The following is a 24,152-nucleotide window of genomic DNA, read 5'->3' as shown; positions in this document are numbered from 1 at the left end:
ATTTTGCCTTTTAAGGTTCTAGGATGCTTCACCTCATGAAACATGTCTTTGGTATGTACCATCTGCACTTTAGGTAGGTGAGAATGCCAGCTCTGCTTCAGGGAAGGTTGGACTTTTTACAGCTATTCAGCTTTTATTTATTCCTGTCAGCTGGAATTGTGAATACCAGAACATCCTTAGTTATGCAACCCACTATATCACCTGTCAAATTAAACTGTCCCTTAGTAATGTATTCATGGCCAAGGAAGAACCTTTGCTGCCTCAAACGGTTTCTCCTCTCCTCTGTATCCACAGTAGGGGATGCTTTATCCCCTAGAATGAACAAAAAAACAGAACAGAAAGAAGCAACAGAATTTTTTTTTTTTTTTTTAGCAGACTTAGTAGTTGTTGCTGAGGTCAATGACTACATGAAGAGTTTTTCCACAGTGTTAAAGTCCTTGACTATACCTTTAGGTGGAAATAATTTAAAGCTAGGGTAGTCAATGTATTTCAGAAGCGTTTATTGTTATATTTCTTGAAATTATCTTTACATTCTGACAGCAATAAATAAATAATATGCTCTGACAATAAAAAGAAACAAAATCTTACTTACCTGCCTACTTGCGAGTACTGTGCCTGTGCACTCATTGCGCATGGCAGACATAAAGCTAAACCTAGTGAGCTAGTTGCACAGGAATGGCAGAGAAAGTGCAGCCAGTTCCACCTAACGTTATGCCTCCAACATTTACCTGAATTGTGTAGCTACTTTATGTATTAGCCCAACGTTAACGTTAGCTACGCTGTAGGTGTAAGCTAGTAGACAATGTAGCTATGTTAACACATACCTGTATCATATCTGTAATCTATCTGCGGCCTGGCATCGCTGTCTGCATTGTAGTTGTAAGCAGGTGTTGTTTGAGGGTATTAATCTAGGGTTAGTCTATATTAGCTATGAACGGGATGTTTTATAAATGTGGTGATGGAGTTTATTTGTGTGTTTTTGTAGTTGTGAGAATGAGACATGTGAATGAGACATGAGGTACGATCGGTATGGATGAGGTTGGATAAGGTTTACGATGCTCCCAACGCCTTCTCTTGTGGGCTCGTCCTCCAGCAGTAGCCAGGCCATGTGTGTTCATGTGTTTTGGAAGAGTGGCTTTGAGGGAGGCCTGAAGCAAGGGGTTGGGTTTTTTTTGGTTGTAGACTTTCAAAATCTATCTTTGTTTGTCTAACATTGCTTACTCTACCTTTAAAGAAAAAAGTCTTACTTTCACATGTTGTCTTGCAGCCACAGTTCACTGAATCACACAACCCGAAATATACAGCTAGCAACACTTATCCAAGCAGACTGAATTTAACTGATGTCCTCCTCAATCTCATTCATCTTCCCTTAAATACATTCAATCCATACTCCTAATTCACTCTATCCACTCCACAGTTTCTTTCCCTTTCTCACTCCCCTCTTCTCACTTTCACTCCCCTTTCCTCTCGTTCTCTGGGTAATAAACTCCAGGCAGAGTGGGCAGACAATGTCTTTCTTGGACATTCCTCGCAGAGTGAGTCATAGCTCTCACAGCTGCAGCTACTCCTTGTAGGATTTTCATTTTTCCATTATTTCTTTTCTTTTTTTTTTGGTTTGAAAGACCACTGAAAAATAACTAAAAATATACCACAACTTCCTTTTTCTTCTTCCTTTTCTCAGAGAGACCACAAGATGAAACTCAACACACAACAACAATAAAGATACTGGATGACTGTTTTGGTTTTGTATAAAGTCTAATTTATTTCTTTTTTTCCCCCTTTCCCCAAGAAAATGCACAGTGAAATGGAAACTAGCACCAAAAAAACAGCGGAAGGGCATTTCATACATTTCAAAATTTGAGACCTGACTTTTATGTTCGAGCCACTGGCCCAAGAGGTGCATTTTTTTTGGTTATACAAAAACAATTCCTTTTGTCAACAAGAGGTGAAACTGTAGCTTTGATATACAAAAACAACAATAGAAAAGAGATACAACTGTGGTGGTGTAAGTGACTATTTTGCTGGCTATGAATACACTGTCCTTGAGAGGATCATTTGTGTTTGACATTTCTCACTCGCAACAGATACTGATGCCAGCAAGCTTGTTTACTGTGAAGTGAATAGAGAGCGGTGACATCTTAAGAACTGTGCAAAATTTCCTGTTACTCTTAGACCAAGATATTCATATAAGGTAAATATCTTGTTTTTATTTCATTTTTTTTAAAAACCTTACAAATGAAACAATCATTTAAAAAAGATGTGTTGTTCTTGTCCTGGAACATTACAATATGGCACTGAAAACAATAACAACTAAAAACACCATAATAGAACTTCAAAACAAATATTACTTCAAGATTTCTATGGATTGTATCCTTTGTCAGAATCCAGTGCATGCACCTTCACTTTGGCACAGCGTCTTGGTGTCACTTCCTTCTCCTCTGCTGTCGGTTGAGGTTGAGAGCTGAATGTTCCCCCTAGGTTCTTACTGCTGCGATGACCCCTGAACTGGCTGGTGCTGAAAAGGTGAAAGAACAGTTCTATTTTAGGCTATATAATAGACTATATAATATCCTCATACCAAGGAAAATATATTTTTCCAATTCAATAATTTCATAAGAGGGCTGACAGTTTGTACAATATATTATGTTGCTATAACTGAAACATACTGCTTTACTGTGAAGAATGATGTGATGCGAGTTTAATTGTGATGTGATGAACACATGAACAGCCAATTCAGCAATATATCCTTTGGTATTACAAAATAGGCTTGAATCTAATGTCCTTTTTTTACTAATTGATTACCATTTTACTACACAATATCCTTGTTGCTCAGGTTTTAATACCTTGACTAGCCTGGATACCAGACCGAACTTAGCCCCGCCCACAACATTTGAAGTCGGGAGGTTCGGTCTGGCATTACTCCATTGGGGAGAAATTATTTTCGGACAGAAATTGCCGGACCAATCAAATTGTCAAGGCGGGCTTTATACGATGATGGACAGATGATCAACAGTAACGTAATCAAGCACGTCACCAACACACGAGTTGAATTCGTTTTCAACAAACATGGCTGCCGCTGGAGAGCTGAAATGTATAGATTCGAGTCTATTTAGACATTGACAGTGCATTCATTTTGAAAGAGGAACAGAGAAACGCGATCAAGGCATTTGTCAATCGAAAAGATGTTTTTGCCCTCCTCCCTACGGGATCCGGTAAAAGTTTAATTTATCAGCTGGCCCTGGTCACATACTACGTTGTTCTGATTGGTTGTAGGTAACCAATTGAGCGAAGAGGCCTTTTTTCTCCTGGTTCGGTTGAAACGCGCCCCATAATCACAGCCCAATGGAGCGATATCAGACTCATTCTGACTAGAATTATGAGTATGACATCGTCAGGCTATACCTTGACAGCAAGGCCGTCAAAATCATTGGTTCAAATCCAAGGAATACAAACGGAAACAGCTGCCTTCCTAGGCTGTAAGAGCTCTGTTAAATCACTTAAATCACTTCTGTAACCTGCTCTTTTATTTCTAATCTGTAATCTGCTGTATTACCTTAATGAGAGAAGACAAGCAATCAACAGTCAATACGAACACTGATGTTTTCACAGTGAGAGAGCAAAGAAACCTATGCTACGCATGAAAGACTGGAGCATTATCTGCATAGATAAAATTTAGATGTATTAACTTAGCAGACACTGTTTTCCAAAGTGACTTACAGTACAGATACATTTTCATTAGTAGCCTATGTGTGCTTTTCCAAGGAGTCAAACCCATGATCTTGTTGTTGTTAGCACCTTGCTCTACCTGTCTACGTGTTGAGTCACAGGAACACTAGTGGAAGAGTGTGTGTACCGTACCTGCTTTCCCACACGTCCTCTCACACTCCTCTTTGGTCTCGAAGCGGTTCAGGTTACCAGCGCAGCCTCCGTACCAGAAGCGGGTACAGCTCTTGCTGAGGGAATCGAAGTACCACTTCAGCACAAACTTCACACAGGTGCCCTCCTCTTTAGGCAGCTGACAGATGTCCACTAGTATGGTGAGAGAACATGAAGGAGGCATCAGAGACACCACCAGACTTAGACCACACACACACACACACAGACACACACCCCCCAAGTCCAGCCTGGCATGTAACATGTAATTTGAATGGATTTTACCCATAATCAAGTTTTGCATGCAGACTGTAATGCATATCTAAATGATGCACATCCCATAAATCCGTTGTCGACATCATAACACTGACCCATGTTCAGCCACATGAGGGACACACATTCCCCCCCCCCCCCCCCCCCCCCTCATCACTGCCAATTTCTCAAAGAATAGCTCCTTTCATCAACCTATTATAAACATATATGCAAGCTTCTGCCAGTTACAGAGGGTAATTTTCTTTGCCAGAGGTTTTTCATTCAAGATTTTAATGATTTTCAGAGGATCATAAAGGGGTCTTTGTTCACAAATCAAATACAGTTCAAACTAAACATAACCTTAACTCTGTGTTTTCCATGGAGCGTAATCTTTTCATTTTGGGTTGGTGTTATAACGGATGGCTGGTTTTATGTCAAACACAGCCATGCCCATAGAGGCTGCTTTCATGCAACTAAAACAGTCTGACACATTACATAAACATGAGGACATTTAGCTAATTACTGTGACCATGCATCTGCCTATTTTTTCCCCCTTTGCCTCTTTTTTTCCTAAAGGAACAAACTGAATTACCGCTATACCCAAAGCCTGTAACATATGGATTTTAATTGTATATGAAAGTATAGACAGTGAGGACTTACCAGGAACAGGGCCACTCTTGGTTTGGGATGACTCTGAGTGTATCTCAGACTCTATAAGATCAAACAGAAAGGGGCCATTTGTTAAAACGTCACCAATTCTGTCAACGGACTGCTCTAGTAGGTACTGACACTTCACTTCAGCCTGACGACACAAAGGAACACGCAAACCCTGACTCTTTACTTTATGCTTTACTTTATGCTTTACTTTCAAACCTTTTATGAATTACTGCCATGCGGAGCAGTGCCTTTCTCGGGTGCTTCCAGTGCAATGGAAACACAGTTTGAAATGTTTACTTTTACCGTGCTCTCATCCCGATCAGCTTGCATAAAGATGACTGCTAAATCCCAAACCTCAGCAAGCACAGCTGCATACAGTGTGACAGATCCCATTTATTCTGACAAACAACCACACAGTCCTCTCTCACAGTGTCACTCTGGGGTGAAACGGAACCGTACAGTGGTCTGCATGACAGACTGGAACAGCAGAGTGTGGTGTTAAGATTTATACAGATTTAGGTGTGTTATACTAGTCACGATTCTCACTAGTGTATCTCTCGTGCAACCCGCTCTTTTCTATGGAGCAGTGCATGTGATGCAGGCTCATTCCAGCTGCGCCGAATGAAACAGGACTGACTTACAAGACAACTGGGATGTGGGGGTGTTTCTGTGTAAAAGTACACACTGCTGCTCCTCCAAAAGTCTCTCAACTTTTGTACTTTATTATCAAGTCTCTGTGTTCTTGGAACTGGTGTGGTTCGGGTGTTTAGGACGTTTTCTTCCTTTGCCTGACATTCAAGTCGAAAAAGTGTGACCCCTGACTACTTACTCCCACTGAGTGCACAGAAAAGGATGATGACCTGGGCCAGGTTTTATTTCTCAGTAACTTAACAACATAAATCTTTCTACTTGAGAATAGCAACTTTATCCTCAGAGATAATATATAAGGGTCTCTGATCAGCATAGCATGATCAGAGTTTGACATATTCAACAGAATGAGTAACAGTGCTGAAGTAAAATTTATATCCATAAACTAATCTTTTGTTTGCAGGTCGGTATTGACCTAGCCAGATTTGTGTGTGTGTGTGTGTGTGTGTGTGTGTGTGTGTGTGTATGTGCATATGTGTGTGTGCATGTGCGTGGGCGCATGTCTCTGTGTGTGTTAATCACCAATAATACTTGCATAGACATCACCTCCTCTAAGGTTTCAGCAAAGGCCAAGGGAAGCTTGGAAACAAGCCACCAATAATTGAGCTTTTCAGCAGTGCAGGAAAGTAGGCTCAAGAATAGTTATTTTTAAAAAGTAGCAGCATATCCAGTTTCCAGCGCTGAAAAGCAAACTGTGCTCCCTGACATCATCAGTCACATTAAACTTCACTGACATCAACATGCAGGTGAACATGCTATAATACTATTATTATATAATATATATATTATATATTATATAATATATAAAAGTCGTACAACTTACCAACTTGTGGTTTGCTCAAAGGGGCTGTGGAGGCAACACCGGTTAAGTGAACCCCTGTTGTAATCTTTGGCTTTACCCCTTCTGTAAAAATGGAGACAGAACCATCAGACACTAGCCAAACTGAATCATCTGAGGATTAGATAGGTATGCACGGCTATTTCAAACTCATTAACCCTGCAACAGGCGAGTTTGGAACACTCTAATAAAAGAATGCGTACATCAACAATGTAAGATTCTAAAATTCTACGTTATACTCAAAGGACCCAGCTATTCTTTAGAACGTTCATTCGGCAACATTCTTAACACACAGGTGTGGCGGTACCTGCTGAAGGGCTAATATGGTGAATGGGCCTGAGCAAAAGCAACGCTGCTTCCTGATACTCACTGGTAGTGAAGATGCCCTTGAATATTCCTAAGACTTCTCCCTTAGCGGACCGGGCCGTGATGGCCACGTGGTACGTCTGAGCGGGCTCCAGGCTGTGGAGGTTGATGTGGGCTTGGGTGATGTTCTTTCGCAGCACTGGGGTATGATCCTGCAGCCGCACCACGTGCACCTCGAAGTAAGCGCCATCGGGCTGCGGGGCACTGGCCCAGCGAAGGCTCAGGCTGTGGGAGGTGACGTCGGACACGTGCAACTCCCCTGGATGGAGGTCTGTAAGTATAAGCAGGCATGAGACACACAAACCCATGAGACACTCACACACAAAAATGCACAAACCCCCCCCCCACACACACCCCCCCCACACACACACACACACACACACACACACACACACACACAGAGGCATGATCAGTTGGAACAAACGTGGGTGAAAACCACTTTAGGTATGCATGCAGTACACAGCTAACAGAGTGCGGAGCACCACAAGCACCTAAGCTCTAGTCTATGAGATAAGTGTAAAAAACTTACCTTTGGGGTGTTTCTCACGGCCTGCCTGCTGTTCATGGTGAGTATGATGCTTCCTTTAAAAAGAAGAAAATATGCACATAATATTTCATGTTTCAAGATGACTATTGTCCCCGGTAAGATGTATCTTGCTTATAAAGTGCATGCCAAAAATATGTATTACTACATTCAACTACACCAGGCAAAATGTGGTCCCAAAATGCACCATGGAATATCTTAACTAATAGCATCTTAGTTTATTTACTTGTACTGTTTTGTACTGTTTGCTGGTTTGTAATACAATGTATATGTTGTTGATTCAATTCCTACATTATTGTTTCCCAAGTTAATCAAGATATAATGTACTTACTCGTGCATGTTGTTCACAGTTTCTGGCATTTTGTGGGGCTGGTCATTCTGGACCCACTTGCAGTTTTTAGCTACCTCAGGTGACATGTAGAAGGCATTATCAACTGCAATGAAGACAGACACACATAAGATCAACCTTATAACACAACACTTCACCAGGCAGAAAAGCTGGCCAACACTTGAAGTAGAGAGATATATAGAAGTAGAGAAGTATAGTCTTATATTCTAGTCTTGGCTGGAGTCACAAAGTGAGCGGGATTCTGTGAAACAGAAAGCAGTGACAAGGCTGTGAAGAAATATGTGAGAAACACGTCAAGGCTGTTTACTTGAACTTTGTGAAGGGGGTAAATCTGGGAACAAATTACAATCCAATAAATTGACAGCTGGTGAGCGTGTACTGTCTCATCAAACTATCTGTGGTGTGACAATGTGAAACTAATGTGAAACTGCAGAAAGCAGAAAAACAAAACAAACGAGGTGACATCAAGCCACATGGAAGCAAGATGTTATGCATTTGACATCAACAGGAATAGTGACCAGACATAACTCACGGCTTAGATATTTGGGCAGCAAGCGGGCAAAGTTCTGAATGTAATCTTCATAGAAGCCAGCGTCTTTGTTCACCCTCTTGAAGAAGACGTCGGCCGGCTCGCTGGCCACACGGGTCAGGACACGGGCGTCCCCGGCGCTCAGCCGCTCGCCGACGCCAAGCACCACCAGGAAGTAGCCCTTGCACTTGACCTCTGTGGCGGCCCTCACTAGCCTCTCCTCCTGCGCCTCCACCGAGCCCGTCACCATCAGCACCATCACCCGCAGGTTGCGTGCGTGTGGAACCGTCTCAAACACGTGCTCTGCCGTGCCCTCCAGCGCCATCGCCAGGTCGCGACCGCCCTCCAGCTGTGGCGTCTTCTCCAGCAGGAAGTTACGGATGGCGACGGCCGAGGTGTGCTCAGTCAGGCCAAAGGCCACGTGGACGGGCAGCCCAGTGTGGTTGTAGAGGTACTCGTAGGGGCTGTGCTGGACCACGGCCACACGGGCGTGGTGGGCAGAGTTGGCTGGGTCTGTGGAGATCTTCAGTTGGTCCACCATGTGGGCCACGTAATACTTCATTTCAGCGAAGACAGACGGCCATGTGCTTTCTGAGCTGTCCATCACGAAGGCCATGTCAATGTCCAGGTCCGACTTGAAGGACCTCTTGTCTCTGGAGCTGCTGGGTGGTGTGTAGTCGCACACGCTATCTGGAGCACAGAAATCTGAAAAAGAAAAAGAAAAAAAAGAAATGTATTCACATAAAATGTATGTAACCTACATTGCACCAGCCACTGAAAAACACTGAGAAATTACTATTCTCACACATTAATAATGCATTGCCAAATATCAACAGCTTGAGGTTCATTAGGCATAACATTGTTATTGTGTTCTATCAAATTTAAACTCTGAGCCCAATTTGTCACACATTTTCACAAAGCAAAGGAATCATGGCAAGAGTCCATTGAGATTTAGCAGTAAATTCCACTGCATAGCAGTCTTACCATAGCAGATGTGGCAGCTCATGATCTTGCTGATGACTGAGTTGTATTCAGCAGAGCCAGGAGAGGGAAGGACAATCACCTGAGCCAAGGCTGTGTTATTGACCTAGGAGGGTAAAAGAGGACAGGAGATCAAACATGAACACATGATATTGTGAAGTGACTGATTAAAACAATATGACACATTTCAAGGGCCACTGTGATTCCCTCGTGTCTACAGCACAAGCAGTTACACAAGACTTTTGAACTCTAGTGGCAGTAAACGAACGTGAAACGTAAAACAAAATCTGATTTATGCCTGATTTAGATCGTTTCACACAAAAAACAAAGAGAACACTAACTACAAGTGACAACAACACTCTAAACTGGCAGCATTTCCCCCTTTGTCAATAGTTTTCAAAACACATACAACATCTTATACAGTAAATTGGCAGGTCATTTGAAAGACATGGTGCCGTTACTCCAAGTACAGACTAAGGTAATTGATTACAGGGTGATACCAGAGTGTGTGTCTACCCTGGTGGCGTAGGCTTTACCCTTAGTGCTCTGGTGAGCGCGCGATCGTCACGGTTCAGAAGGAAGACTGTGGCAATGCCTGCATCGTTCAGGCGGAGTGCGGCAGCGCCGAAGGCCGACGTGACATTGACCGGGCCGCCCACGAAAAACACGGCCACCTTGCGGACCAGGAAGCCGCTGCGCACGCGCTTGAAGGTGTTCTGGGCCAAGAAGTTCATGGCGGTGGCCAGGCTGCGCTTCTTGCGTGTGGTTTGTGGCTGCAGGCCCTCCACAACCTCCAGCAGGCCCTTCTTTTTCATGGCGTCGGCGAAGCGCACCTCCGTGGTCACTTCGTTGTTGTAAAGGGTCAGGGCCACGCGCGCGCCGCGGGGACACTTGCCCTGGGCGATGGTGATGTTGCTCACCAGTTGGGTGATGGTGTTGCGCATGTTGTTGAAGAACGGCCTCGCCACGCCTTCAGATGCGTCCAAGGCGAAGGCCATCTCGGTGGGGTAGAGAGGGCACTCTTGGGCACCTGGCAAGGAGGGAAAGGGTGGTGTCATGATTTCTGTGTTCATATTGTAAAAAAACTAAATGTTACTGTGAATTACTATTCTGTGTCATGTTCTGATGCAGATGTGTACTGTACACTTACCATAGCAACAAGCTGAAAATGAGAATACAGGATATGCATTATTATTTTATTATTATAGGAAAGATTAAGAGTCACTCATAGAAAGATATCAATCAGCAGTCAAAGCTGGTATTTGAATACATATTATACATTTCACAATAATATCAACATGCATAATGTATTATACTTACGACAGTTGTCACGAATCTTTTTGACCAGGTCACATTGCTGAATACAGAATAAAACAAAAACAAATTAAAAGATTTCTCCATTTGCGTGAGACAAAGCATTTTGAGAATAACCAGCAAATACTATGTAATGAATACAAAAGACAGTGTGACCAAAAGCAACCATACCACCACACTCTGTCCTCGAGGTCCTTTTTGGCCCTGTATGGACACAAACATGGCTTTCAGATTAGTGGAAACAGATGAGCTCAGTTCCCTGTTACATAATCTAGTGGTTTAGGTTCCTACTATCGTATGTAATAGGTTACAGATTACTAGTTCTACCCTTTTAAAATAAGTAAAAGTAATAAGCAAGATAACTTTTTTTAAGTACTTCATCAAAGACGATATGCGGTGCAAAGAGAAACTAAAAAAACAACCCTAAAAATGTGAGCACATACTGTCAAATGAATGGAGGCTGTGTACATAACGAAAAGATGCAAAGCAACAGAATGGATGTTATATTCTACATATTCCGAAAAGAATACATTCAGATGTAACCCCTTTGTAATCACCAACATTTTGATAACTGTAATTGAATTAAAGATGTTTTATCAGTAACTGTAACTGATTACAATTCTATTTATCTATTTTGTAATTTAATTACTCATTACTTCCCACCCCTTCCTATTATTCATGAGGATGTTTTTAGAATGTGCATTGTAAAATTACATGTACTTGAAACGAGAACTTGAGAACTTAATTTGTGGGTTAAGTTGTGGGGGTTAAGGAGACAATACATGGTCAAACATTAATATTACAATTTCAGGTGTAAACAGGACTCCAGAACACAAATGGGCTCTTACATAAGGTCCAGGGTAGCCAAGCTCTCCTTTCTGACCAGATCCACCAACATCCCCTGAAACACCCTGAAAGAGTCAAAATGTATGAGTCACAATGCAGCTCACTATTCTGCAGAAGAATACATGAAGAAAAAAAAAGGCACATATCCATACATGGAAAAATGTGACACATTAAAGGGTCTTACCCGCTGTCCGCGGTTTCCTCTGGGTCCTGGTCCCCCATTAGTTCCAGGATCACCGGCAGCTCCCTTATGGGCATCAAGAGGTCAAAGGTCAGAAAACATCAGGCCTGATTCTCTTACTCAGTAATAGTTTTACACACATACACTATATGGCTCGTCCTAAAGCCATGTGCATTTGAACAAATCATTGCCATACTGCTAGAGGCCATACTGCTGAAGGAAAGGAGTGTATCTTGTAAAGTAATGTTTTGGTGTATTGATGTCTGACATGAACAGCAATGAGAATCCATGTCAAAGTTAAGCAGAACACTGTCACACTTACCTTTGGTCCGGGGAATCCAGGGAAGCCTTCATCACCCTAAGGAGGCAATGCAGCCAAATTTAATTTCCTCATTTTAACATTCAACTTTTTTTTTTCAGGTTTAAAGGAACTTTATTGACAGAATTATTTCTGTGAATAATATGCAAATCGAGAAAAGGTTTACCCTTCTTCCTTTAGGTCCAGAGACGCCAAAACCATCACGACCATCCTCACCCTGGGTCAAAGAATGAAAAGAAAGTGTGTCATTTACATTTATTCACTTAGCAGACACCTTTCCCCAAAGTGACTTCCAGTATGGTACAGATTTACAGTACATTTTTTCATCAGTATGTGTGCTCCCTGGGTAGTGAACACATGATCTTGTTGGCACACTATGAGTGGTACGACACTATGAGTGGTACGACACTATGAGTGGTACGACACTATGCTGTTCTGCTGATCAAACACTATTTTCAAGTCAAGACATTAAAGTTGGCATTAAAGTTATCCATTTGCTCCACACTACTATAATTAATAACATCTCTTCATCATTTGACAGCAATATTAAAAGGGGTTTTGTATGTCATCTTAAAAACTTGCCATAATGCTACAATGGCCAGTGTCTAGTGTAAATGGGTCTAGGTGGGTCTACTGCAAGAAAAGGGGGTCGTCCTCTTAAACACAACTGAAATACATCAATCCAATGTAATGTAATGTAATGTAATGTAGGCATACCTTTGGGTACGCACATATGGCACACAACCCTAACCCTAACCCTAACCCATAGACTAGACAGATGTAGTTTGCAAGACAAATGCAAGTTTCAGTGTAAGGAAAGTTGTCTGGTAGAAAGAAAAAATGAACACAACAGGAAATAATTAAATTAGTAAAATGTTCAATTTGTTCTGGTCTTTCAGCAAGTCGCAGCAGGAAGCGCAGGAGGAAAAATTCCAGAGCTTTACAGACACTGGCACTATCTTAGGGTCACCAAGTTCCCAGATCTACATATGGACAACACCTTTTACCCATTAGAACATATGGCTGAAGAGAAAACATCCCTCACGACCCGTTAACAAACAACAGAGCCTCACTATTACCATCAGAGATGGGAGGTTAAGGCAGATAATCCTCAGTGATGACAGAGTGGAGTGAGGTCAGTGATTTCTGACACCATGTGAAAATGAACTATGAGCGCCAGGCCAAAGGAGAAAATAAACATGGTGCTAAGGAAGCTCTTATCGACAGCACAAACACTAGGAAGAGGGTGAAACTGTGCACTAATATACACAACCGTATGACTTCACCAAACATAGAAGTACACAACTGGCTAAAATAGCCTATGTGTCACTGTATGTTTGTTGGGATGACAAACAGAGTGCGAGTGCATAACAGCTTCCACATTTTTCTTTCATGTAGACGTTAATCTGAAGACATTATTTAAAAATCACTTTGTGGCACAGATGGTAAGTACCACACACCAGCATAATGAGGCCATGAGTCATTTACACGCAGAGCCAATATCAATAAATAGGACACACACAAAGTTAAAACTATGAATATACTTTGACTAAGTCAAGAGTTCCTTTATGCCTTCATCATAAAAATATTGTTATCAGAATGTGTAGAGCCCTGTTTGGACAGTCTTGTCATGTTAGTCAGCCAAGTGCAGAGAGATACCATATGCTGTCATGGCAACAAAGATTGTTTAATACATTCTGCACAGTCTAAGTGGTCAGTAATTGAGAGTAAATTACTTTAATGGTCATTTTTTCATTTGGACTCTGGTGTGTTTGACAGAGAAAGAGGGCAGCTTGTAACAGTCGTCATGGTCACAGGCTCCAAAATCACCCCACATTTTGTGTGTGTCACTAACTAGGACAACTAATAGATACAGATAAAAAGATAAGATCACATTAAGCCAGATTTCCTCACAACATTTTAGTTTAGTATCCCCAACAAATGTGCCAGTAACATTAAAGACCTAGCCAATCAGCTAGAGGTACAAAAATAACTGTGATCTGATCAAATCATTGACGTCCTATCCTCCAATACAGTGTGGGATTATTTTAAATGACAATCATAACAAATGCAAAATATCGGTGTCCTCCCCACTCCTCTCTTATCCTAAAATATAACATGCCAACCACAATGTAGTGTTTCTGTGCTATTCTGTCGTGTCAGTAGCTCTGTAAAGTTTTGAATCCTGACATATGACTTACAGACTCTCCTCGTGGTCCCAAGGGTCCTACAACCCCCTTAGGTCCTGAATCTCCAGGCTCACCCTGTTGATGGAAAGAGAGAGAAAGACAGACAGAGGGGCAGGCAGACAGACACAGAGACAGTCAGAAAAACAAATAGGATGATTCAACCTCCTCATGTGGGATAACTGTTGCATGCCAAATGCATTGGCATGTCAAAGCATTAGACAGCTTTATCATAGTTAGTTATTAAACAGCTTGTGATGTCTTCTTCCGTCGGGACTGTCTGACATGATCATATGAGGTGCAAAACGTGTAAAAGATTGCTGTGACAAAAGTCCCTTATAGACATGTAATGAGGCTATGAGGTTTTAATTCCAGGCACCTTACGACCCACAGCTCCTCTTCTGCCTTTATCTCCAGCTGATCCAGGAACTCCTCCAGGACCCTACAAGACAGCAGTATGGTGGATAGTTAAAGGGGAGGCTAATGAGGCCAACCTCTTTAATGTGACACTTGTGCAAATCCCCCACTCAAAAGTCATCTGTTGTGAATGCTCTGTGAATTGTGCTGTAGGGGCCAACAACACTGAAGAGCACTGAATCTGCTGTGGCTAAAAGCTAGCGTCAACCATTTTGGCTTAAACATTCTTTCACTGAGAGACACATGGTTTAAATCTGTTTATTTGCATCTGATTTTGTTTAGGAAAAACATTGCAAACAACTCTAAAAAGATGCTTGTTCTCTCCACCAAAAACCAAATGCAAATGTTCAACCAGTACCCATCTGATCCACATGTATGTTCTAAATTTACTTTTGTGCACAAGCACAAAGGACATATTTTTTCATTTTTCTTTCATCTAGATTTTTGTTCTGATCACTTTTTTTAGACTCTTAGTTAAACCACTTTCCAAATCAACTGTTTCATATTATCATTTACAGATTGAGCTAAAAAGGGAATAACATGGATGACCTCAACATTAAACAATAGGCCATATGAATTTCAAACTGCCCATTTGTTGCCTCATTTTAATTAAAGTTGAATTGAATTGAATATTTGGTGGTAAGGCAGGATATTGAAGCAAATGAGTGAGAACTGACACAGTGAATACCAGCATAACATAAACTAACAACGTAGTCACCATCTTATGTCAGATAACCCTTTCTTAGCATCTTACTTTCAATGAAATCTTCAGTGAAAGCTCCTCTTTACAACTACCAACTGCATAACATTTTAAGTTTTTTTATTTTTTTAAAGAAACTGATCATTTGTTTTATCTGCCTCATCTGGAACATTTACGCTCATTGCTCAACATAAGTGCCATGTCAAATGTGGAACTAATGAGAGAGGCTTCAATTTCTCCTCTTACCCTTGGTCCAGGATTTCCAGCCTCACCCATTGGCCCTGGTGATCCATTAGGTCCAATAGGTCCCTGTAAATTAAAGTAAAAACCAGTCAAACAAATAGACACCATTTATTGTTTTTAGTGATATTGATTTATTGTTTGTCTTATTTATTTGTTTATAAACAAATACATATATTGATTAAAACATGAACATCAAGCAACCATATGATTAAACATGCAAAAAAAGATGACATCTTATGCTTACAGTTTAACCAGCACTTACATTGGGTATATCACACATATTTATGACTTATAAGACTTATAGCTTAGACATATAGCTTACTCTTGATCCTGCAATCCCAGGCTCTCCTGCCAGCCCATCTACTCCAGGTTTTCCAGGAGCACCCTTTAAAACAAAGCTCAGTGATGCAGCCATGGCGTATTATGTATTACCAGGGTAATTTCAGACCACAGATAAAAATGTACGTATTGGCTAGTGTGTACAGCACCAGCGTTAATAGTAAGTCTGCTGATTTCCCCCCGTCAGTTTTTGTCCAAGAAGTCTTTTCACTTGCCAAGTCAATTGGCTTGTTTTTCTTCTTTCGTTGTTCAAATGACTCAAATAATTCAGCCCTCGGCAGTATTTTACTTATGGGATGTTTCTTTTATGGATTAAGGCATCTTGTTTTAAGTATCACTGTTTCTGATTACAAGGTGCAAGCTGTAAACTTCTCACTTACAGATTGTCCAGGTGGCCCTCTTCTTCCATCGGCGCCCTGTTAGCAATACAAAAGTTAGAATACAAAATACAGATGTCATCTTTGACAGCAATACAAAAGTGATGCTAATCTACATCATGTTTAAATTTGTTCATTTTCTTTCAACACTTGAGACATTTTAATGAGAGTAGAATTGATTGATTATCCTCGTTTGATATTCATAGATTATGTTAAGTGTTTTAGTTGTTGGTGGTTTAGAATACCTTAGGTAATACGATGCAATTCTACTCCCTTTAAATTAAGTAAGTAAGATGGGACGGGTCAAATTCTCAAGTGGAGAAGACAAAGCAACTGGTCTAAGGTTAATGCTCAACAAAACAAAAATGAATGATATTCACTGGTATCACCTAGAATTAAACATCTGGACTTTCTACAAATGAAATCTGAGTGCCACTTGGCTGCCAATTATATTTGCCACATATGTATCATATCAAGAGTGTGAGGAGTTCTGACAGCTCAACAGATGTTGATTCATAAGAGATAAAGCCCAGATCCTTTACTCAGAAGGCTGCTACCTACTCTAAGGTCATGGGTTTGGTTCATGAGATAGACACTAATCAAAATTAAAAATACATTGTTAGGCTGTCATGGTTAAAGGCTTATTTGTAGTGACAGCATACACGTAAGCAGCATAACTCAGTTGCTTCTTAGGTATGTTAAACTGTCATAGTCATAATAATAATAATAATAATAATAATAAAATTAAAAAAACATTTTATCTGTATAGCACTTTTCGTACGAAGAATGCAGCTCAAAGTTCTTTTCCATTTCAGCAGACGACAAAAAAGTAAAAAATAGACCACACAGTAAGATCGTCTAAGGAAAATAATGAATCCATTTGAAGAAAAAATTATTCAAAGAATAAATCAAATAAAATAAAGTTGCCAATTATAGGCTAGATTGAAAAGGTATGATTTCAGCTGCTGTTTAAAAATGTGTACTGAGCCCACCTCTCTATTACTTTTAAGTGGGGAATTGATAAAGGCAGTCTTCCCAGTTTTATTTTGGGGGACTTTTGGAATGTTTCAAAGACCTGCTATGTAAGGGATAATGTATAGAACGCCGGTCATTATCGGGAAAATAAGCCCCGACAGGGCGAACAGCACCCCGACGCGAAGCGGAGGGGTTTTGCTTCGCCCTGAAGGGGTTTATTTTCCCGATAATGACCGGCGTTCTATACATTATCCCGCTTATTACACGGCTACTTGCCAAAACGAAAAAATAACTTAACACAGTGTGTCTTTTTATAATATTATTTTAATTACAATTTATTTGTTACCATTCGTGGTGTTAAAAAGCAGAGAAATAGTTCGCCAAAGACGTTGAACTTCAAAGACGTTGAACATTCTTTAGAACACAGCTGCTCAACTGTCAGCTGAAACTCAAGATCAGATCAGCTGACGTCGCTAAGCAACGGAATACACTGAGGTTGATAAATTACAGGACTACTTGCGGAGTGCTACGAAAGACGTGAATCCGAGGCAAAAAGGCCACTTCCCTTGACAGCGGTCAATTATGCATAGCAACGGTCAAATAAAGAAAAATAGTTGACCACAGAACGTTGGGAAGCCCCATTCAAGTGAATGGAGCATTCTACAGCATTAAGAAGAGCCGTGTAATAAAGAGGACCTAAGTGCTTGTGAAGAGATATAAAACGATAGGGAATCAGTGATGTGAGTGGGTGCTAGGCCATTCAAGGTTTTGTATACAAGTAGAAGGACTATAAAATCAATTAAAAAAGATAAAGAGAGCCAAAGCAGTGTAGCTAAAACAGCAGTAATATGAATTAGCTGTAGTTTCTCAAGTTACTTTTTTGGAACACTGGTAAAATGAGATTTCGGGGGGGCACTGTGGTGCAAGCAGCAGGCCGACCATATACGGGCTTGAACGCCCACGGGGACACGGCTTCATCGAGCGGACTAAATATGATGTTTGACTTTAGGAATAGTGCGAAGATGTCGTGACCAATTTATAAAGTTCAATGTAAAGTATGGTTGCACTATAATTTCATTATCATATCATTACCAAAAACATACCTCTCTAAATGATCAATAACTAAGACGAAAACTGTGATAAAGACTGAATGATAAGGGTTCATCTCATCAGCATCTTGATCTGGCTTGAACTACTGACACTAGGAAGGAAAATAGAATGTGAGCTAAAAAACATATATATTAGAATACATATTAGAGTATTCTAAAAGCATATAGATTAGAATATGGACTCATACCCTCCTTCCTGGTTCTCCTGCAGTTCCTGGTTTGCCATCCTCTCCTGATGCTCCCTAGAGGATATAAATTGAGCGTTCAGTTGAAAATCACTTTAAGATGACCACCATACATGTTCAGGGCTATTTCATTATTTCTGAAATTTTAAGAGATACAGAAATTAAAACAAAAACAATTCTGACATCTTATTGAGTAAAGTCAAATTAAAAAAAGCGTACAGCAGGGCCAGCATCGCCTGGATCTCCCTTTGGTCCTCCCACGGTATTGTCCTTCCCTGTGGTTCCCTAAAGAAGCATATTTGGAAAATTATTATAACAATTATTATGTTGAATATGTCTTATTGATTTAAGGTTTAACTTAAATAAAATATATATTCCTCACCCCCCCCCGCCCCCACAATCAAACTAAGCTCAAATTAGCAACCAAATCCTTGATTTAACGTCCACAATAATTATACAACGTTTTCATTTCTTTGACCAGCTGTTGTATTGGTCAGCCTGCCCGTGTTGTAGAATGAACCGAACACTATAATCATATACTAGATTAAAAAAGTTGAGATGGTAATAACAGCAATGAGGTATAGTACTTGTTAGTAGTAGCCAGTACTCACAGGATCTCCTGGGATGCCAGCTTGTCCTATGTCTCCAGCCTGTCCCTTAGTACCTTTAGCTCCCTGGACACAGGAGCATTCAGTGTTTTCTCACACATACAGGGTCAAGTAAACAACAACAACAATAAAAGCAACAACCAATCGTCTTTCCCATCTTCTTCTGAGAATGTCTGTTAATGATGTAGCCACTTACCAGTCCTCCTGGGTTACCACGTTCTCCTGGTGGGCCTACCACTCCGCTAGTACCCTGAAAGCGTTATTATTAAAATGAAGACCAAATGTTCTTTGCACAATGAACAATTCAGTAAAATGGCAAGCAGTCTTTGATAGACAAGTGAATGGACACAATTTGGATACACATGTTATACTGTTAAATAGAACAATAATCAAGTGTGTGATATTACTATGAAGAGGGACTTGGAATCCCTGTTCATTGTGTAATTTTATTTAGCCCGAAAGCTATATGAATTATGAATACAAAGTATGACATCTTACCTCCTCCCCGTTAATTCCATCCAAGCCGATTTCTCCGAATTCCCCCTGTTTGGAGAGGACTACTGCATTAGCAACTACTCAAGTTGATAGTCTCTTCTTAACACAACAATGAACAAATCAGCTCAGCAAGAACACACGTACCTTCTCTCCTGAATATCCTCGAGAACCCTTAAAAAGACAAGAACGAATGCTTAGAAATGTCAATATTTTACACTTATACACACTAATGTAACCCCTCAAAGTTATCGATACACTATAAAACAATATTGGTTGTATTCCAAGAATTGTGTGGATTTTTGTATGTGTATTAATTTACATTTTGTACATGCATTCATGTTCAGTCATCCAGATAGAAGGTCATATCAGCTTACCTTGACACCTCTTGGTCCAGGACAGCCTTGGAACCCATGGGTTCCATTGACCCCTGGAGGACCCCTCTCACCCTGAAACATAGTCAGCAGGAACAGCAAATGAATGAAGTAAAAAGAAAACACACAAGTGAAATATTCACTTCTGCAGTGACTGAAATCCTGTACTATTGTAGGATCATGAAAGTCAAAGCATTTTTCCAACATGAGGGACTCACCGGACCACCTTCATCTCCTGGATGTCCTCTATATCCCTGAGCTCCTGGTTCACCCTATAACATACACAGTCATGCATTAGGAAGCCAAAGAAATACAACTCTCCTTCATCTAAAAATGACAGAGAGCATAGCTAACACTGGAAATGTATCTATTTATTGATCATTAATATTCTTTCAGAGTTGGACTGTCAGTAGGTAACTACTACATTGACACTGGAAAGTATATAACCTGCCCTACATAGGTTTGTGACTTTGTGCATCACACATCAAACCCCTGACACAACACATAGTTTAGTAACCTTTAGTCCTGATTGTCCAACGCCACCTCGGTCTCCCCTTTGACCAGTGCATTTGCAGGGTACTGAGCAGCACTCTCTCTCAGCAATGTTGTCCTAAGAAAGAAGAAACATGACCAACTGAAGGTGAGAAGAGAGGCACTGTCCTTACCGATGCTGGTGTGAATAGCATTTAGCACTCCAGTGTGTGCCACAGTTTTAATTTGCATGGAATTGCTGTTTACACAACATACTGACTACTGAATACTGTACAAGCATAAAATACATACAACAGATGATACTTACCAACTCCTCCAGGATCTCATAGTCCAGATCCATCAGGTTAACACGCAGTGGGCGAGTGTATCTGAACCCACGGCCATATTCTAAAAGCACTGCCTCTTCAAATTGTGGCACCCTCTCCAGACCCACCAAGATGAAACTGTTCACACCTGGAAAAACAGCAGTCATTCAATTATAAAAACAATAACTTTACAACCGGTGTATGCTTAGTTTTCTTATCCGTGCACTTTTTTTTATTAAACAAAGTGTTGCATCACAAGATATCTTGTGTTGCAAGACAAGATATCTAAAATTCTTGGCATTCAAACGGGAAGAGAAATGTTGATGTGAGTTTGGGTAAATGCACCTTTTCCTCATTTTAAATGCTACCGTTTATCATGTGGTGCTACTTCACATGGGGGAGAAAGCAGGGTTTTATCTTACCGGAAAGCCTCAGGTTCTCAACCCGTGCCTTCATCTGACCATACTGTCCATCCAGACCGTCTGTCAGATGAATCACAACCTTTGAAAAGGCAAACACATTGTTTTGACTGATGCTTATGGGTAGTATGACAATACTTATGTAAATAAACGTACAGTATATCAGACAATAAACTACTTAAGAGGTATGTTCATAATCTATGAAAACATGCTATTCAGTGTGACCACATGCAGATCATAGAAAAAGGCAACGGACAGGCTTACCTTCACAGATGCCGCAGGCTCAGTTTTGAACCTAGCAGTGTAGGTATCGATGGTCTTTGCATTGAGGATAAATGGTCCGCGGCTGCGCAGGTTCTTGAAGGCTTCCAGAAGTTCCAAGTAGTTGTCCGTGAAGTCCAGATGCACAGGCTCAGAGGCTGAGTCCAAGGCCATCATGCCCACTCGGATGGTAGGAGCCTGGCCGGAAGTGCAGCTGATGGCTTGAAGTTTCATGATTCTCTGAAGGATGGCAGACATCTTTGTCTCCAGGTTTCTCTGGGAGGTAAATATGTTCTGCGAGGAGACATCGAATCCCAACAGGACATCTAGGCTGCAAGCTAGTGGATGGAAGAGTTAACACAGGATTAGAACAGACTTTGATATTTGGTGGAAGGTTATGCCCTGTGAAACTATGTTTACCCAGCATCATTCAGTGACTTCATGTTATATCTTACATCTTGTGGTTTCTTGCACCCCAGTGCACAGTTTAATGCCTTTCAGGTCATCGTCCAATGTCACCAGGATCTGCTCGTTCAGTTCTGAGAGCTCCTGGTAGATGCTTGCTCGTGCCACTGTAGCTGCCTCACTCGCCAGACCGGCAAGCTCCTCTTGAAGGTCACCCACACCAATGGCATAGACACGGACTCCAGTGGCCTTTATTCCAAGGGATGCTGACTTGCCATCGTCTGCTGATTTGCCGCCTGAAATGATCATCAGAATCTGTGGAATGCCCATATCCTTCCGACTGCCTTTCTCCTTCACAAAATGGTTCTGCTGTACATGACGGATGGCTGCTCCCGTGTTAATGCGGTTACCACCCTTGTATTCTGCCTGGTTAAGTGCGTTAATGATGTCATCCTTGTTTTGGTATGTATTCAGGAAGAAGACATCAGTCACGTCAGCAGCAAAGTGGGCCAGACCAATCTGCAAGCTGTCTTTATCATTGTAGAAGGCATCAATGAGGTTCACAAGGAAATCCATGACCTCTCTGAAGTTGTCCTTGCCCAGGTTGATGGATCCATCCACCAAAAACACGATGTCAGCTGCCCTGGCCTGGGGTAGTCCTTCAGCTAAGAAAACAAATTAAAAAGCACAACTGAAGCACAACTGTCAGACAACTGAAGCAGAACAATTATTATGCAATGTGTATTTTTCATATCACTTACTAGGCTCTTCAAAAATTGTTGGTGGTTCTTCTAATATGCCCCCTTTAATCCTTGCGATGAGCTGCTTCTCGATATTAGGAAGGTTGGGGAAGGCCTGCACTTTAAGGACATCATCAGCAGAAGTGGCAATCTGGGCAAGTTGTCTTGTATCAGCTGCACCAGCACCAACGCCAATGCAGTTCACCCCTGCCCCCTTTAGGATAGCGCCTTTACTGGACACATCTGAGATTGATCTTCCACCCGTCAGAACTACAAGGTGCTGAGAGGCCACAGCAGGCCGGAACCCTGCAGAAGCCTTCATTTCGTTCCTCATGACATAGTCGATGGCTGAAGCCAAGTCTCCTCCACGACCACCGATTTGACGAAGCCTCTTGACAGCTAAGACGATCGATTCCTTGTTGGAGTGGGTGTTAAGGGAGAATTCGGTTTTGGCTCTATCTGCATACTGAACTAACGCAACCCTCACTCGATCAGGATGCAGGTCTAGCTGCTGGACAACTTTCAAAATGAAGTCACGTATATGGGCAAGTCCACCGGAGCCAGCGCTGTCTGATCCATCAACAAGAAAGATGATATCCTTTCTTCCAAGGTCGAGCACCTCTGAAAAATATATGAGAACAAAATGTTTGTTAGATCTTTATACAACTTTATGATGTATATTGGAATTAACTAATCATGAAATTAGAGGCTTTGAGATATTTAAACTTTACAAAGAACTGAGTCAGTCAACTTGGTTCATTCCTAATTGCCTGACAAAATTTCTTAAATAGACAGATACTGTTTGAATTGGGTACATGGAACTGAAAAAAATAAAAATATTTAAATAATGACCAAGTCGGTCCAACTTTTTACAACCTGAAAAACTATAACCCTCCTAAACATTTGTTTTCCATTGTAGTCACCAATAATACTTGAATTCAGTCCATCTAACAATAATTCAACGCACACTACACTACATTTGAGCCAGTATCATGGTAAATATCATACCTGTGGTAATTGTGGTACCTATGGTAGTAGTCACATCTGTGATGTCCTTAGTCGTCATGGTCTTCACAGAGGACAGGAGCTGCTGCTCCACTGTTTGCAACTGTCTGAAGTCACGCACAGTGTATGTCAGCTCTGGCTTCAAAGCAATGAGCTTCAACTCATCAGAGTCAGCATTCTTGGCTCCGACAGTCAATGGTGCCACCATGTTGAGCTTCAGCTGGTTAGCAGGACCAGACACATCATCTGTGGACTTGCCGCCTGTAACCAAAACCAGGAACTGGGGTACACCCTCTTCAACACGACTGCCAGCTGATCTTTGGTAGATGTTCTTTGAAACCCAGTCAAGAGCATGTCCCGTGTTGAGTCGGTTGCCACCCTTGTTGCGCATTCGCTGCACAGCAGCCTTCACCTCATCTTTGGTAGAATGTTCATTGAGAAGGAACTCTAGCTTGGTGTCATCGGTGTATTGCACAACGGACACACGAACATTGTCTAGGCCAACATCCAGCTTATCCACGACCCTCAATATCATGTCACGAATGTTAGGGACGGCATTTCCTCCATCAACAAGGAAAACGACATCTCTCTTGTCTCCTGGAATTGTTGGTATTACAGGATCTGCAGGATAACATTGATATGCATTTAGGGCATGACCATGAAAAATAAGATTCCCTTTAGAGCACTCTGGAAATGCCAAATCTAAGGTCGTATTTGACAATGACTCTTGACTTCATCAATAAATTCACGAATATTATAACAACAACTTATTGGGTAATGAGTTATCTCATACTTTACCACATTCAAGCAAATCATTAATTAA

The 24,152-nt window shown here is 41.3% G+C and overlaps 1 protein-coding gene across 1 annotated transcript in view; it reads right to left on the bottom strand.

Annotated features, from left to right (window-relative positions):
• Positions 1-1,736: 1,736 nt before the first annotated feature.
• Positions 1,737-24,152, bottom strand: part of col6a3 (collagen, type VI, alpha 3) — a 42,527-nt gene continuing 20,111 nt past the window's right edge. Inside the window, exons 23-59 of the mRNA XM_031577964.2 lie at positions 23,333-23,950; positions 22,346-22,945; positions 21,635-22,249; positions 21,183-21,517; positions 20,922-21,000; positions 20,502-20,647; positions 20,220-20,312; positions 19,921-19,974; positions 19,706-19,777; positions 19,476-19,502; positions 19,335-19,379; positions 19,033-19,086; positions 18,840-18,902; positions 18,448-18,513; positions 18,232-18,285; positions 15,963-15,998; positions 15,566-15,628; positions 15,247-15,309; positions 14,263-14,325; positions 13,899-13,961; positions 11,864-11,914; positions 11,701-11,736; positions 11,382-11,444; positions 11,200-11,262; positions 10,523-10,555; positions 10,358-10,394; positions 10,188-10,199; positions 9,574-10,067; positions 9,041-9,143; positions 8,060-8,761; positions 7,510-7,612; positions 7,164-7,216; positions 6,639-6,905; positions 6,254-6,334; positions 4,786-4,836; positions 3,859-4,029; positions 1,737-2,515 (exon numbers count right to left, since the gene is read on the bottom strand). Of these exons, the coding sequence (XP_031433824.1) occupies positions 2,475-2,515; positions 3,859-4,029; positions 4,786-4,836; positions 6,254-6,334; positions 6,639-6,905; positions 7,164-7,216; positions 7,510-7,612; positions 8,060-8,761; positions 9,041-9,143; positions 9,574-10,067; positions 10,188-10,199; positions 10,358-10,394; positions 10,523-10,555; positions 11,200-11,262; positions 11,382-11,444; positions 11,701-11,736; positions 11,864-11,914; positions 13,899-13,961; positions 14,263-14,325; positions 15,247-15,309; positions 15,566-15,628; positions 15,963-15,998; positions 18,232-18,285; positions 18,448-18,513; positions 18,840-18,902; positions 19,033-19,086; positions 19,335-19,379; positions 19,476-19,502; positions 19,706-19,777; positions 19,921-19,974; positions 20,220-20,312; positions 20,502-20,647; positions 20,922-21,000; positions 21,183-21,517; positions 21,635-22,249; positions 22,346-22,945; positions 23,333-23,950 (5,570 nt within the window). The 3' untranslated portion in view covers positions 1,737-2,474. The remainder of the gene's footprint in view (positions 2,516-3,858; positions 4,030-4,785; positions 4,837-6,253; positions 6,335-6,638; positions 6,906-7,163; positions 7,217-7,509; positions 7,613-8,059; positions 8,762-9,040; positions 9,144-9,573; positions 10,068-10,187; positions 10,200-10,357; positions 10,395-10,522; positions 10,556-11,199; positions 11,263-11,381; positions 11,445-11,700; positions 11,737-11,863; positions 11,915-13,898; positions 13,962-14,262; positions 14,326-15,246; positions 15,310-15,565; positions 15,629-15,962; positions 15,999-18,231; positions 18,286-18,447; positions 18,514-18,839; positions 18,903-19,032; positions 19,087-19,334; positions 19,380-19,475; positions 19,503-19,705; positions 19,778-19,920; positions 19,975-20,219; positions 20,313-20,501; positions 20,648-20,921; positions 21,001-21,182; positions 21,518-21,634; positions 22,250-22,345; positions 22,946-23,332; positions 23,951-24,152) is intronic.

The sequence above is a fragment of the Clupea harengus genome, chromosome 2 (assembly GCF_900700415.2).
Source record: "Clupea harengus chromosome 2, Ch_v2.0.2, whole genome shotgun sequence".
Lineage (NCBI taxonomy): Eukaryota > Metazoa > Chordata > Actinopteri > Clupeiformes > Clupeidae > Clupea > Clupea harengus.
This window is presented reverse-complemented; position numbering and strand designations above follow the sequence as displayed.